The sequence below is a fragment of the Prinia subflava genome, chromosome 15 (genome assembly GCF_021018805.1).
Source record: "Prinia subflava isolate CZ2003 ecotype Zambia chromosome 15, Cam_Psub_1.2, whole genome shotgun sequence".
NCBI classification, from domain to species: Eukaryota; Metazoa; Chordata; class Aves; order Passeriformes; family Cisticolidae; genus Prinia; species Prinia subflava.
In genome coordinates this window covers 6281860-6296331 of record NC_086261.1, presented here as the reverse complement: position 1 = coordinate 6296331, position 14472 = coordinate 6281860, and the positions used below count along the sequence as shown (strand labels likewise).

General features: G+C 44.1%; 1 protein-coding gene across 4 annotated transcripts in view; it reads left to right on the top strand.

The window, feature by feature from the left end:
- SV2B (synaptic vesicle glycoprotein 2B) overlaps window positions 1-5675 on the top strand; it is a 64529-nt gene extending 58854 nt beyond the window's left edge. For all 4 annotated transcript variants that reach the window (XM_063412609.1, XM_063412611.1, XM_063412610.1 and 1 more), the window contains exon 13: window positions 627-5675. In XM_063412609.1, the coding sequence (XP_063268679.1) occupies window positions 627-810 (184 nt within the window). In that variant the 3' untranslated portion in view covers window positions 811-5675. The remainder of the gene's footprint in view (window positions 1-626) is intronic.
- The last annotated feature ends 8797 nt before the right edge of the window (window positions 5676-14472 follow it).

The following is a 14472-nucleotide window of genomic DNA, read 5'->3' as shown; positions in this document are numbered from 1 at the left end:
TCACACTGCATCCCCAAGCCTCTCGTCATGGCTCATCTCTGGGGCAGCCTTCCCCTCCAAAACCTTATGAAAACCATGTGCACAGAGTGATTTGGAACATGGGGAAGAACAGGAGACTTCGGGACAATGTCCTGCAGATTAAATCTTTCCTTACAACATCACTATAAACCCATTTTTTAGACTGTTAGGGGAAGCCAGAAATGAAGGAGAAGGAGTGTACATTGAAAGTAGTGTGCTTTTAGCTGCTGGGTGAAACAGGATTTAGAGGAGAGCTGTGGTTGTTTCTCTGGTGACAACACACTCCAGGCAGACCTTGGAAGGGCTTTGAGGAGATTTGAAGCAGAATTTATCCTGCTGTCTTTGGGGAGGGCAAAGGCTGACAGAGTGGGCCACTCTAGGGCTAGGGAGAAGGTGAGAGGAAAAAGAGAAAAGAGTGCACACAGACATTCTCCTCATTCACATGCAAAACAGTTACGTCTATTTATCTATTTATTCCGCCCAGTTTTACTTGCCAGAACTGTAGCCTGGGCAACATAAGAGCATTCACAAAACTACCCATCCAAACCTTCTGTGATTGTGCCAGAACCACCCTCCTAACCATTGCTTTCTGCTTTTCCTCCCCACAGGGCAACAGCCTTTGGCATCCTCAATGGGCTTTGCAAGTTTGGTGCCATCCTGGGGAACTCCATCTTTTCCTCCTTCGTGGGGATAACCAAGGTGGTTCCCATCCTTCTGGCCTCCTCTGCTCTGGTGGGAGGTGGCCTGCTCGCCTTGCGCCTGCCAGAGACTCGAGAACAGGTCCTGATGTGAGCAGCACAGGCCAGGGGGCTTGTGGGGGGCAGATGTAGAAGAAGAACAAAAAAAGAGCCACGTCTGGAAAACCCAAACCGTTCATTCTACGCTGTTGTGTCGATACCTCAAAGCGAGACGGCAGAGGGAAAGAAGAACCCGCAGGGATATAAACAAACCCATCCTTTCTGACCTTATTACAGCCCTGACTGGTGCATGCAGCCCCCACACACCCCTCGCAGAGCTTGGGCTCCACCCTGCCTGGGCTGGGAGCCCCCTGTCCCTGTCCATCCCCTGCAAGGACACCAGAGCAGACAGGGCTCCGTGCCCGTGTGTGCCCGCGTGGGTGTGACACAGGGGGACAGACCCTGAGCCTCCTGCCTCTGCCCAGCTGTGAGACCCTGCCCTGCCTGCCCTGCACTCCTTGGACATCCCCATCAGCTGTGCTCAGGCATGCAGAGCACCCAGGGGGAGGCAGGTAATGAACCCGCCCTAGGTGAGCTCCAGCAATAGGGGTAAGAGTCGCAGACGTGTCTTGATTTTGGGGTTACCACTCTGCCCACCTTGGAAGAGTGAGAGTCCTGATCCCTTGAGGATGTGAGGGTGGGTGCTCAGCTGTCTCAGAAGACTCAGAGCTTCAAAGCCCTTTCCTGTCTTCACTGTCTTGGGCACAGGGAATCACTAGGCACCTTCTTGCTGTGGAAGAGAAATATCTAAATAATTATATATATATGTATGTATGTATTTACACCTACTTGCAAAAGTACGTACACCCATTGAAGTGATCAGCTATTAAAAGTTAAGATTTTTAATTTCTGCACCCTTAAGAGGATTTTAAGAGTGACACTGAAAACAAATCCCAGTAATTCAAGATTATCAGGAGTCATGACCAACTTAGTGACACTTCATTCTTTACATCCAGATACCAAATATTTAAATGTATTAGTGGCTGGGAATATATATTTCTATAATGATTAAGAGGGTTTTTTTCCTACAACTTAAAGAGAGGAGAAATTGATATGATGTTGGAGCATTCCACAAACCAAATGTGTACATATTATCCAGTGTAAATAGGGGATTTTTGCCTAATACTTACAGTATGGTAACTGTGAATTTACCAGCATTTTAGCCATATTATTTGAAGAGTATGATGCTTGATTTTCTAATATACCTGGGTCTCATTGAAACACTGTAAGCACAGTTACTTAAAGCCATTTAACTTGTTACACAGGGAGTGCACACAGCAAGCTTTCACTGTACAGAACATTAAATTCCCCATTAAGTGGCACAGTGTAGTTTGATATCCTGTGGAGAGCATTTCTGAAATTCGCGTGCCCTTTTTATCACAGGGAGTTAAGTCCTGTTGCACCTAGAGGCAAAGTGAGTTGTGTGTTTTGGGGTGTTTTGGGAAACCAGAATGAAAAGTATCCTGCTCTGTAACACACCAGTGCTCACAATGGATGAGATAACTCTGATTATATCCTATCAACAAGCTCAGCAATAGACCAGAATTGACCTGAAACCACCACATAGTGCAGCTAATTTGCCGAACCAGGATATTTTGTTACATAAAAAGTTCTTTTGTACTTTTGCTGGTGATCTTCTCATTTACCTTTTGTTGGAAGTTCTTTGTTGGTGATTTTTGTTTCTTTGTTTGTTTTGGTTTTTTTAGTGTTTTTGTTTTTGGGTTTTTTTTAAAGAAAACCAATCAAGGCTAGGCTGAAATCCTGCAGGAGTGATGCCTCACACCCTGCCCTTTGCACAGGCACAGTCCCTGCACCAGGGCCAGCCCAGACTGCAGCCGTGGGAGTCAGCATGGTGCTGCTGCTGCAGGGGCAGCTGAAGGACACACAGCAGGGTTAGATCACAAGCAGCAAATCCTTGCCAATGAGGCAAAAGCCTCTAATCAGCATCACTTTTATCATTGTGTCAATCAGGGATGAACACTCATGGATCAGCTAGGCTACAATGGGCTGTTTGAGATTTTTGACTTTCAGTCTGAGGTTTATGAAATTGATAAAATCACAAGCTACTGTAATAACTAAGCTTATTATTCCTCATTCCTTCATTTTATGGGTAGCTAAGGGCTTTTAAAAAAATTATTTATTTTATTTATTTGTCTTCAGAACAGCAAGGTTCCTTCTTTAAGGTAGGAGTGAATGTAATTATGTCCTTTGGCAGCAGATCACAGCTTGTGTTCAGAACCACAGCCCAGAATGTGGGTTTTTTCTCTAAGAATATCTGGTCCTTTTGCATGATGAGAAACAGTTTAAATATGTATTTTAACACAAAAGATCACCGTGACCTTTAGGTTTCATCCATTTTGTCTGGCTGTGCTTGCCAATTACCACATTGCAACTGGGCAGGGGGGCGAAATTTTGTTTCATTCTCTGTACTATTAGCTTGTGATGCTCTGAGGAGCCAGAACCTAATTGTCTAAATATTTCTTTTGCATAACATTCCTATTTCCATGTCACCCAACCCTCACAGCAAACCTATTTGTGTTCTCCACTGACATTTTGCGGTGACATTAATGACATCATTTATTTTGCAAAACTTCCCTGATAATTTTCAGAGAAGGAAGAAACTGAAACCTTGAGGAGATAGAAATGGCAAGGTAGTATTAGGAAATATTATCCAATCTTAGAACCCTTTCTTCCTTACAGAGCAGCTCTCTCACAGGCTGCTAAACCTCACCACACAGACCAGCTGGGACAAGGTAAAGAGGAATAGAATCTTATTGTCAGTGTTACCTGGAAATTCTTTGCACCCCTAAAATCCATGGGTCAGGCACTTGAGGGGTAAGAGATATTGCACATGTTGGGGTGTTGGGACAAGGCTCCTACCCCTGGCTTGACCAGGGAGTTTGTGACCTAACAGGAAAGAGCAAACACACACCACAGCTGGTGTACAAGAGCCTGAGACAAAGGACAGCAATGAGCAGAGAAGGAAGAAAGGAAAAGCTAAGGAGAACTCCCATCGCCTAGCTGAGACACCTAGGACTGGACTGACTGGATTGCCATTATTTTCAGCTGAAAGGCAGAGGCAATGCATGGCTTGCCCTGGATAGTCCTGCTTCTTCAGGGACAGAGGGATCCATGGCTGCAGCTCAGGCATCGCATTTGGGACTCCTGGGCTGACATCTCCCACCCAGCTCAGAGGGGACAGGCTTAGTCAATATTCCCAGTGTGTTTGTTTGCTGTTCTTGCCACGGTGTAATTCAGCACAGGCGTCACACTGCTGCTCTCCAGGGCAAAACAGCTGCTGGGTGCAGAGGTGACCCCTCTGTGCTGGCTGGGGTTTGTTTTGGGCTCAGTTTCAAGCCTTGGCCACCTGCTAGGCTTAGCCTCAGTCACGGATCCTTGAGCCTCAAGCAAGGGAAGATTTTTCCTAAGGCACCTCCTCTGACAGCTCAGCCTAATTTCTGCTGTCCAAGGGCCAGCACATCTCCTCCCTCAGTCCCCTGCCCACGTCTCTGTCTTGGATACACTGGACCATCCACGGAGAAATCTGCTGAGCACAGGTCCCCTGCTGGTCTCTGCACAGCACTATTTCCACGGATTCATGGACTTTACTGCAACAGGGACACATGGGACCAAGGCAGGGGACTTGCCTTAAATCCCAAAGACCTCTTCTAGAGAACAGCTGGATCTCTTCATGCACGTGTGGCATACCAGGACAGCCACTTAGCCAGGGACATTGTGGCATGGGAAAGGTGAGTCTAGGGGACCCAAGCTGGCCTGCTGTGGCTTTGTGTCTTCAGCTCTACAGCACTGTAGTGGGGTGAGTCCATTGCTGAATTTCTGAGCACGCAGACACAGGCTTTTATAGGAACACCAAGCACTGTTGATACTATTATTAAAGACCAGTGGTATTACAATAAGAGTTCTGCCTCTTTGTATTCCCTGTTGATTTAACAGGTTGTGGTATTGTGATTTATTTACTCCAGTTGTGCAGGACAGCTCCTGTTACTGCCTTTGGCTCTGCTACATCCCAGTGGTGGCGATTGCAGATTCTGCTGGGTGGGGTGATCCTTGCCCATATCAAAATCACTCTTTGAAATCCCTTGAAATGCTATGGGACTTACAAATGGTGGTGTATGGATCTTCTGGACTATGAAGAGGGTCAGTCATGGAAAACCCACATCCAGTGCCAGAGGTTCTGCTCACTGGGAAGTGCTCAGGCCTCCTGCTGTCCTTCAGTGATACTGGAGAGGCACTGAGGGATGTCCCCTGAGCCTGGGAGTGGTCCAGCCCCAAGGCTGGCTTCACACAAGGGCACAGAGCAGGACTGCATGGAGCTGAGCTTTCTGCTGATGTCCAGGTCCCTTCCAGGTCCTGCTTTGAGACCTCCAACAGAAGAGTACACTCTGATGCTCTTAAGGAGGCCCTAGGTCCTTTTATATTCCCTGCTTATGTCCTTTGACTTTCCAAAGGAGTCACAAAACCTGAGAGGATATTTTTAGGTTTATGTAGATTTGAGCCCTATGTATTTTATTTTGCATTAAGTTTCTCCCTCAGTTTCTCACCCCTATATTAGCAAATACTGCTTTTAGGAAGAATCAAGCCTGGGAATTGTGAAGGAAACAAAATTAAATTAATTTCTTTGCTGTATGTGATGCTTGTGCTGTATAAATGTACACACACTGCAATTCCCACTGTAAATAACACCTGGTGTCGTGCTTTAATGGAAAGTTTCATTTAGATGTTCTGTCAGCTCTGTTGTGAAATAGCCAATTCCAGTCCCTTGGTTCCTTTTCTTCATTTAAAACCTTCTTTTATTTTTTTTTATTTGATCTGTGTCTGGTCGTCACTGGAAATTGCAGCTGTTCCAATGGACTTTGTTTTTGTTCTCTCTGTCACATTAAAAGGCTGGAAGAAAAAGAATGGCTCTTGTAGTGTTTGTGTTTAATGTACATTTTGAGCCTTTTCACCAGGGTAACTTTGTACCCTGACACTGTGGGGGCTTTCTTTGATGCTTGCTACTTGTTCATCCTTCCTCTCTCAAACAATCCCAACTCAATTAAGACTGCCTTCTATCACAATCCTTTCACACCGTGGACTTCCAAGCACAGGACATGGAAAAATCTTTACCCTAAAAATTTTTCTGGTAGGAGGAAGCATGAAATACCTTCAAATGCTGTGCAAGACCAAAAAGCTAAACTCTGTTTTGTAGCAAGAATGCATTCCCAAAGAAGCACTTCTTTTGAGGCTTGGCACACCATTTGACCACACTATACTCCCTTCTCAGATGTATTTCTAAGGATATGAATTCTTTCTTTTTATTTGCAGCTTTTTGTATCTATCTAACTGTCCAGGCCATGCTTTCAGAGCAATGATACAGACAGCAGCAACTGTACAGGAAAAGAGCTCATGGCACAAGCAGTGGGGGCTGGCTGCCAGCCTATAGGGCTTATGCAAGAATCTCTTTATGTAGAATATAGAATGCAGTGATCCCACTTGTCCTAGGCCTGTTGATTTTAGTCAGCTCTGGCTTGTTGTTAAGAAATTTAAGTGCTGAGAAGTTGTTGGGTAAATCAGTGATTAGTCCTCTCATCACATCCACAGCAACATGCTAAAGGTAATATTAAAGTGAGAGATAAAGAGCCACAGAGATTGGAAATATAAAAAAGAAGCCATGAAGGTATTTCCATCATCAGGGGACTAAACCAGCATTTTCCCTCAGCTGGGGTTCAGCTGAGTCCCATGGACCTGTCTGGGCTGGGGTTCCACTGGGGGAATCAGAGCCAGCAGCAGTCTGGGATTGGTAAGGGCTGGTCTCAGGTGGGAACAAGTAAGGGCTGGTCTCAGGTGGGATTGGTAAGGGCTGGTCTCAGGTAGGAATCAGTCAGGACTTGTCTCAGGTGGGAACAGGTAAGGGCTGGTCTCAGGTGCAAATCAATAAGGACTGGTCCTATGTGGGAGCTGCCAAGTGTGAATTTTGCAATGCTCATATCCAACTGCAGAGTGCAGAGCTACAGTCAACCTTCCCTGAGCCCCTGATCTGTGGTCAGCCTGTAGGAAAACATTTGCATCAGCAAACACCATCAGAAAACATTTGCTGCAAAGTGAGATTTTAGATAAAGGTCAGAGATTTGCACTGAAAGCCTTGGAGGTGCTTTTGAGTCGTTCTTACTCCAGGCTAGTTGACATTCTGCATAAGGCTGAAGTCTCAGCAAGCAGAAAAATCCCATATTTGAATGTTCAGACAGGGTTGCTGATAAAAACAGTGCATAAAAACCCCTGACTAATTTTAAAGTAGGGCGCAATGAATTTAAAAGCAGGATTATGTGACGTGGCTGCCTGAGATCACATAGGATGGACTGGTTGGTAAGAAAAACTTTGCAAATCTGTGTTCCTGCAAGAAAACCTTTGCAAATCTGTGTTCCTGCTTTTCCATATTGATGTTCCTGCCCTGACCATCTCGTTTTCATCATGTGGATTTTCTGGCACAGATTCTCGTAGCTACTAACAAATGACCCAGATTCCCTGGATGTGCCAGTTCATCCAAGCTGTCACAGAAGGTTACCTGGTGGAGGAAGAAGGCTGGGGATGATGGCATGCCTAGCAGCCACAAAATCCAGCAGCAGGTCTGAGTGATGCTTCTGAACTGTGAAGTGACTTCATATGAGGAATGTGATTTGAGTCAGGTTATGGTAAGATGGCAAATCGTTTTACCAGTGCTTCTGCATCTCAGATCCCAATTTAGGGACTTCAAAAGTAGAGACCAAGTTGGCAATCTGAGTTCACTTTTGTTGAAAAGACAAGGGAAGAGCAAAACTTGGCCAGGCCCTCGTGGATGAGAAATGGAGACCTTTTATTCCAGCTTGGGGCAGAAATTGCCGGAGACTGAGCTCGCTGCCAATACACAAACCATGGTGTGATTTTGGGGATAAGTGAGTCTGTTCTTTTCAGACAAGTTTTTTTTGTGAGCAAGTGATTATAAACCAGAAAAATCTATCCAAAGATTTTTCTTACCTTTCTTAGTAAGCAAGGAGAATGGCCCATGATAATGCAAACAGTTAGGGGATTACATATAATTTTTAACATTTTAAGTGTACAGAGTTATTACTGCACTAATCCATATAGTACTATTTGAAAATACTGAAAGTCAGATTGAAATTTATTGCTCAGCACTTCTTTTTTCACCTATAAAAATGTGTGTATATGTACATACATACACATATATGCACACGTATACACTTGGATGCATGCAAAACTAAATTATTGCACATGACCTTACCAATGATGCCCAATCTTTTTGGGGGATTGAAAGACCAGGAGATGGCAGCAGCTGCCCACAACATTGACTGGTCTGTGCTCACCAGTAACTGCTGGAGCCTGTGCCCAGGACCCCCATCAGACAGACAAGGTGCTGCAGCAGTGCCATCAGACAGCTCACAGACCCCTGACCCTCAGTGAAATCAGGAAAAGGGGGGTAACAAAAAAAGCAGTGATTCGAAAGTTTAGGGAACGAACAGCCCTGACTAATGCCAAAGCTTTTGGAATGTGAGTTGTGCAAACCTGAAGCAAAGCAAACGTAATTATGGGGGAGAAAATAAGAATTTCTGCTTCAGTAGGCTAGTGCAATGGTTTTCAAGCTTTCTCAGCTTGCACATCCTGAGAGGTTTTTCCAGGGGAGATGTAGATTTCTTGTAATGATGTGGTGAGACTGCATTTAGAGGAGAAAAGCTGTGGACTGGGCAGTGCCCTACCCACAGGGCTGTGAGCAGGGCTGCACGAGAGGAGCCTCCTGGGGCAGCCTGCTGAGGTGCAGGGAATGGGCTTTGTAGGGAATGGACTTTGTAGGGAAGGTCTCCAGCCCAGCTAATCATGACAAGATGCCACCAATGTTGTCTCCTAAATTCCTCCTTCTCCAGAATGCAGAACCTTCTGCAGTTAAAATTTGGGTTATTAGAAGGAGGAGTCTCACCACAGAGTGGTTTGGTGAACCGCTCCCACATCTCTGTGTGAGGAATGTAAGTCAGGGGACAGCACAGGTATTTCTAAGTGCTTTGCTCATCACCTCAAAACAACCTGAGGCCACAAACCCTCGATGCTTTCCTCATATGGATGATTCAGATCAGAATTGTGATCCTGCTGGGAATTAACCAACTAAAATCAACATTGTAGCCGTCCTGCCCACAGCTTCCAGAACCCACAGAGCCCAGCCTGAGGCTTGTGATCCTCTTAAGCAGGGCTTTACCCCATCCTTAGGAGCTCACTCCACCACACCTGCATACAGCTGAGCTCCACCATGGATTTTGTGTTGATGTTTTCTCTCTTAGAACCTCAAGATTAGCATTCCCTGGAAAGATTTTCCTTCACTATAGAACATAAACAAAAGAGCTACTCAGTAAATACAAATAGACCTAATAGTGAGGAGACCAAAGCCAGACCTCGAGTGGCTTCATTCCTTGTTTTTGTTACCCTGGCGAAGTCCAGAGACTCTCCAGGGAGGATGTGACTTCCCAGGGCTGCAGCCTGTCCAGCAGTGCAGTGCCATGGGCAGGACAGGAGCAGGGTCCCCTCCTGCCTTGGTGTTTCAGAAAAAGTTGGTAAGATTTCTCCAGAGGGAGCCCTTTCTTAGACTTGAAATCTTCTGCTTCAGAATGGGAAAAGAATATTGTACTCAGCCCTTCAAACTACATCTTTGAATGATAAACTAAGCTCTTTTATCCTTTCTTATTTAGGATAAGGATAAGAGCTTTGAAATCTTCCCAGCAACCTTGTTCCTTCCCTTAGACCCTTGAGCAACAAACTGCTCTGAAGAAACCAGCCTTGTACTGAGCCCTTGGGCCTATAAATACTTGAGAACAACTATTTACAGCCTTCTTTTGACCCTATCCAAAGAGACCATAAAAAGTTCTGAGCAATCCTGGCTCAGCACAGCTGTGGGACCCCGCTAAGTTACTTTGTCCCCTTTTGCATCCCACCTGGGAGAGGACAGGAATAGTGTCACCTTTGTGTTGGTCTCTGGGACAGATCTCTTGCTCTGTGTGGGGTGACACCTACATTAGGGGTTTGAGAGACCTTCTCAGACAGATTTTTCTGAGGTTTTGCATTTGGGGTACCAGTTCTATGTCCTTGCTGACATTTATCTCTGGTATTGCAGAATGTCCTTCCTCCAGCTCAGTTAAAGCAACTTTTTCATGTAACTTCTACACTTTTGTTTCCAAATAACCAGTTTCTCTGTCTCCTCAGATCAAGGTTCAGTATAAAACTTCTGGGAAGTAATGCTCATTGAAGAGAAAAAAAAAGAGCCTGGGTGAATGCCACATCAACCACGGAAGAGTTCAAGGCTGAAGTTAAGTGTATCCTTAATCATGATTATTGCAACCTTCCAGTGTCCACTGGGGATGAAATATTGCCCTGATAGGCTTTAGAGAGAGGAATTAATAAAGAAGAGGAAATTTAGATGGGAAAATTAAGCTGGGAAATGTTAAAATCCAAGCAAACAAAATGCCCCAAATTCAAACTCACCCCCTTTTCTGACCATTCTCTCAGGTTAAATGGGGGTACCTCCCACTGGAGCAGGTTGCTCAGAGCCCCATCCAGCCCTCTCCTAGTACCACACTGGGCACCTTACAAAGGCAGAGGCCTCAGCCTGGATCTCTGCTGTGTGTGCAAGCCCCAGGCTCGTGGAGCTGTGGGTGACAAGTTCTCTGAATGAAAATTAGGGTGGTGGTGTGGCTCACTGGAAAGCTGACAGTGCCTTCTCACTTTAGAAGAAGACTTTCTGAACTAGATCTCTGAGGTGTCTCACGGCACAGCAAAATCTGGGAAAATCACCTTCTGTCTCTTTTTCCTTCTGGGTTTTCTTTTTTCTCTTCAGGTATGACTTTCCCAGGTACCCTCCCTTGCTTGATGCAGTTGGAATCTGGTGACACGATGCAAATGAAATGCTGATTTTTAAGCAAGATTATGTAAATCCAATATGTTCAGTCACTGTAGTCCTGGGAATTCCCTTATCAGCAGCATAATCACTGAGAATGAATTCCCCCAGCCGGTGAGATAAAGGCAGGGAAGGAGTGAGGGCTGAGCTAATCACCAGGCATTACTCAGCCAGGGCTTCCTCGTACATGACAAGGAATGAGCATGAGGTGAAATGTTTGTACCACAGAGATCTCAGTGCAATGACCTGCTCTCAATAGGCCTCTTGAATAACTGTACAAAGCATTAAAGCCAATGTGGAGGTCAATCTAGATCTCTCTGTTTGCCACATAGGGATCCTGGTCTAGTTTGATGTCTGCCCTTGAGCTGATTGAGGAATAAAGCACTAAAATTTTCTATCCTGAGCTGCTCAGTGGTCACAGCCCTGAGCTATTAGCTCTTGTGTTCCCCTTTGACTTTGTAACAAGAACGTGTTGCTTGGCATTAAATGTATGAATAAAGTCCTTGGGTGGTGGCCTGATTAATTTGATTTCAAAATGAGACACGGGGGATAATGCTGCCTACTTATTTTATGTCCTTGCTACCTTCTAACTACCAATCTTTGCAAAAACAACTCCCAAGTGACTACTTTGTTTTCCTCTGGGTGTGATTTAGCTTTATTTATTGACATTGTTGTTATTACTATTCATAAAAGACATTATCAAGGTAACCTGGCTGATGGACTTCCAAGCATTTGGTAATGACTTCTGCAAATCATGAAGAAAAATGTACCTTTGAAACTGAAGACATAAGCAAAAGCAGGGCAAGGGGATGATGGTCTTTAAAGAATAGGTGTCCTTTCAAGCCAAAGATTAATTCCAGATTGAAATTATCTGACAGTAAATAACACACCTGAGTCTTTGTCAACAGGAAGCAAATTTACCCTGTTGCAAATATACTAATCACTAGCCTAGCAACTCACATTATTAGCTGAGAACAATTATTCTCTCCAAGGAAAGTATATACCTTCAAAGGAGATAACATCTTAAATCACAGCAAATTTTAATTTAAATTCAAAGTGTAGGAATGCACACAATACCCCATCTCTCTCTTATCCACTCAGGATGGTGTCATTACAATGTTTTAAAGACAGCCCCAATCATTGGACTAAATACTTGCAGCCTAACACTTTGCAATTTCATTTCCTCCTTGTCAGATTGTGTAATTGATATTTGTACTGGAGGTAACAAGACAGAAAGTGTGAAGGTGTTGGTAACTGTGCCATTACTGTCTCCAAGTGCCTGAGAGGTGGGGAGGACTGGGTGACAGTGAGGAACTGGTGCCTTTGTAACTGGGCACAAAACCATTCAGGGAGAGATGGAGGGAGCTGAAATGTTCACTGTTGACTTTGCTGTCTGACTTTCAGGATTCATGCAGTCTTGAGGACTGACAGTTCCCAAGCACAGTCATATCCAGAGAAGTGACCAATTCTGTTTCCCTTGTTCCCAGCTCAAGGACGGGGTAATGGGATCTTTTTCATGGGCTTTTTGCTGAGAATGAATTCACCAGGTGAATGACAGTGATTTTTCTGACTGTGTGGGAGTTTGTTTTCTCCTCCAAATGCCTTGGGTTCACTAAGAGCATTTCTATAGAAGACAGCTCAGAAGTGTCAAACTATGATAAGGGCCAGGTAGTTACAAAACTTTTCTCTCAAGAAGGCTCACTGTCTTTCCAGGTGCCACAGCAAGCTATTCCTTGGCCATCACAGCCCTGAAGCTATGTAAATGCCCAAATCTTCTCCATGGATTTCTAATTCTTTTCATGTTTTGCTTTCAAGTTTGTGCAACACAAAGTACAACACGACTGATGGGTTGGGGAGATGCAAATGCTCCGTAGAAGTGACTCTGAGTCTGAAACCTTTAAAACCAGGACCTTTGGCTTGAAATTGCTCATCAGGTAAACAAAACAAAAGAAATCACCATCCTAACACCCTTCAAATGTGAATAATTTGTTGAGAGTGTCTTCCGGGGTGGTAGATAATTGTATCTGTTCCGCCTCCAAAGCAGCTCAAATCAGCCCAGTGACATTTGTAACAAGTGGAGGCAGTTATTAATAGGCTGCATACTTATAAAACTTCTTTACAATGCAAATTGCTTCTTACTGCCTTTATCCTAGCTTTGACGATGTTTTATCCATGTATTCCTGACTTCTGACTCCTGAGTTGAATCTAAATATCTTTAAAGGAAAGAGGAGTGAAGGCCCAAAGCTTTGGGCAGCACCAGGAATTCTGGAGATGTGTCCAGGGGGGATGTAGGACACTGGTCCAGCAGGAATAAAAGACTGTGATGTCTCCTTTACTGGTAAAAAGCCTACCAGAATAAATCCCAGAATATGGCCAATTTACTTGCTCACCACTGGAGCTGCTTGTACCCATCCACTTGGCAACACTGATTGAATAAGAAGTTTAATTTATTTGGATTTCAGAGATGCTTTGGCAAACGTAGAGTGGGGAATCACCCTGTCTTCTTTCCAGCATTACATGAAATGTGTATTTTTAGCACTTGAGCTCAGAACTAATTTTTCAGGAATTTCACAGCTTAAGCCTCTCGGTTTGGAAAATAATCAGTGAAACATTAAGAAAGGCTGAAGGTAATGGGGATGGGGCCAGCTGTGTGCCCTTGCTGATGTCCCATGTTGATTGCTGTTTTTATCCTCAGTGTCAGGAAGAAAAACAGGAGAAAGCAAATACAATGCAGCCTCCAAGCAGAATATGTAAATATAAATCATCGTATAATGGTAGCAGTGACCCAGGGGCAAGCAGTTGCTGGAGAGGAGAGGCTTTCAGGCTCTCAGATGAGATTTAAAATCAAAGTCCTGAGCTCTTCTTGTCAATAACGGATTAATGAAATGAACAGACACAATGTGCACACTATGGGAAGATGTCAGAAAATTAAGTACTGAAATCCTGGCTGTATTTTTTTTGTACAGCACAGTAGACTGAATTGCTCTAAGAAGTGAATTCTTGCTTCTTTGAAAATGTGTCCCCCTACTGAAAAGATGCCCCTATATTTATGCACAGATTAAATTAGACTTACTGCAGTGTGTATATTAAATAAACAGACCCCAGTAGCTCTTGGGGTCAGATATGATTTAGAAATGCAGATTACTGTTATTATTAATAATTATGATCATGACCAGCTGGGGTTTATAACTCAGGACATACCAGCCATGGCAGTCTATTACTAATGTATGTATCCTGATCATTATCTTATAAAACAGCCAACCAAAGAGCTATACTGTGTGTAGGAAATCATCCCCTCTGCACTGCTAAGTGAGCTAAACACGTAGGTACCATTAGTCCTCCATTATATACTCTTCCAAGTACAATTAAGTGCAGACAGGGTCTAAAGCTGGGGCCTGCTGTTTTTCCCCTGTGCACCATGTAGGTGGAGTTGGTTTATTACACCCATTTCAGTTCTTGTTTTTTAAAAAAAGAATAAAAGCTAAATGGTCTCATTAAAACCTCATAGAGGAAATTTATTCATCCTAGTGAAATATTTTTGGGCTCTTCCGAAACCAGTAATCAGCATCTGAAGACAGTCATCTGCCTTGCTAATGGACCACAGTTACATGTGTAATTGATTAATTAAGGAACGAAAATCACTGCTGAGACTAAGGGAGACATCCACAGCTTCAGCAGGCATCGAAGTGAAATAGCAGCTCCTCCTGGGCAAAGCAGATGAGATGGTTTCAGGTATTTTTGTCCATTTTAAACTGCTCTATCTTCTCTACACAGGTTGTTGTCTGCTAT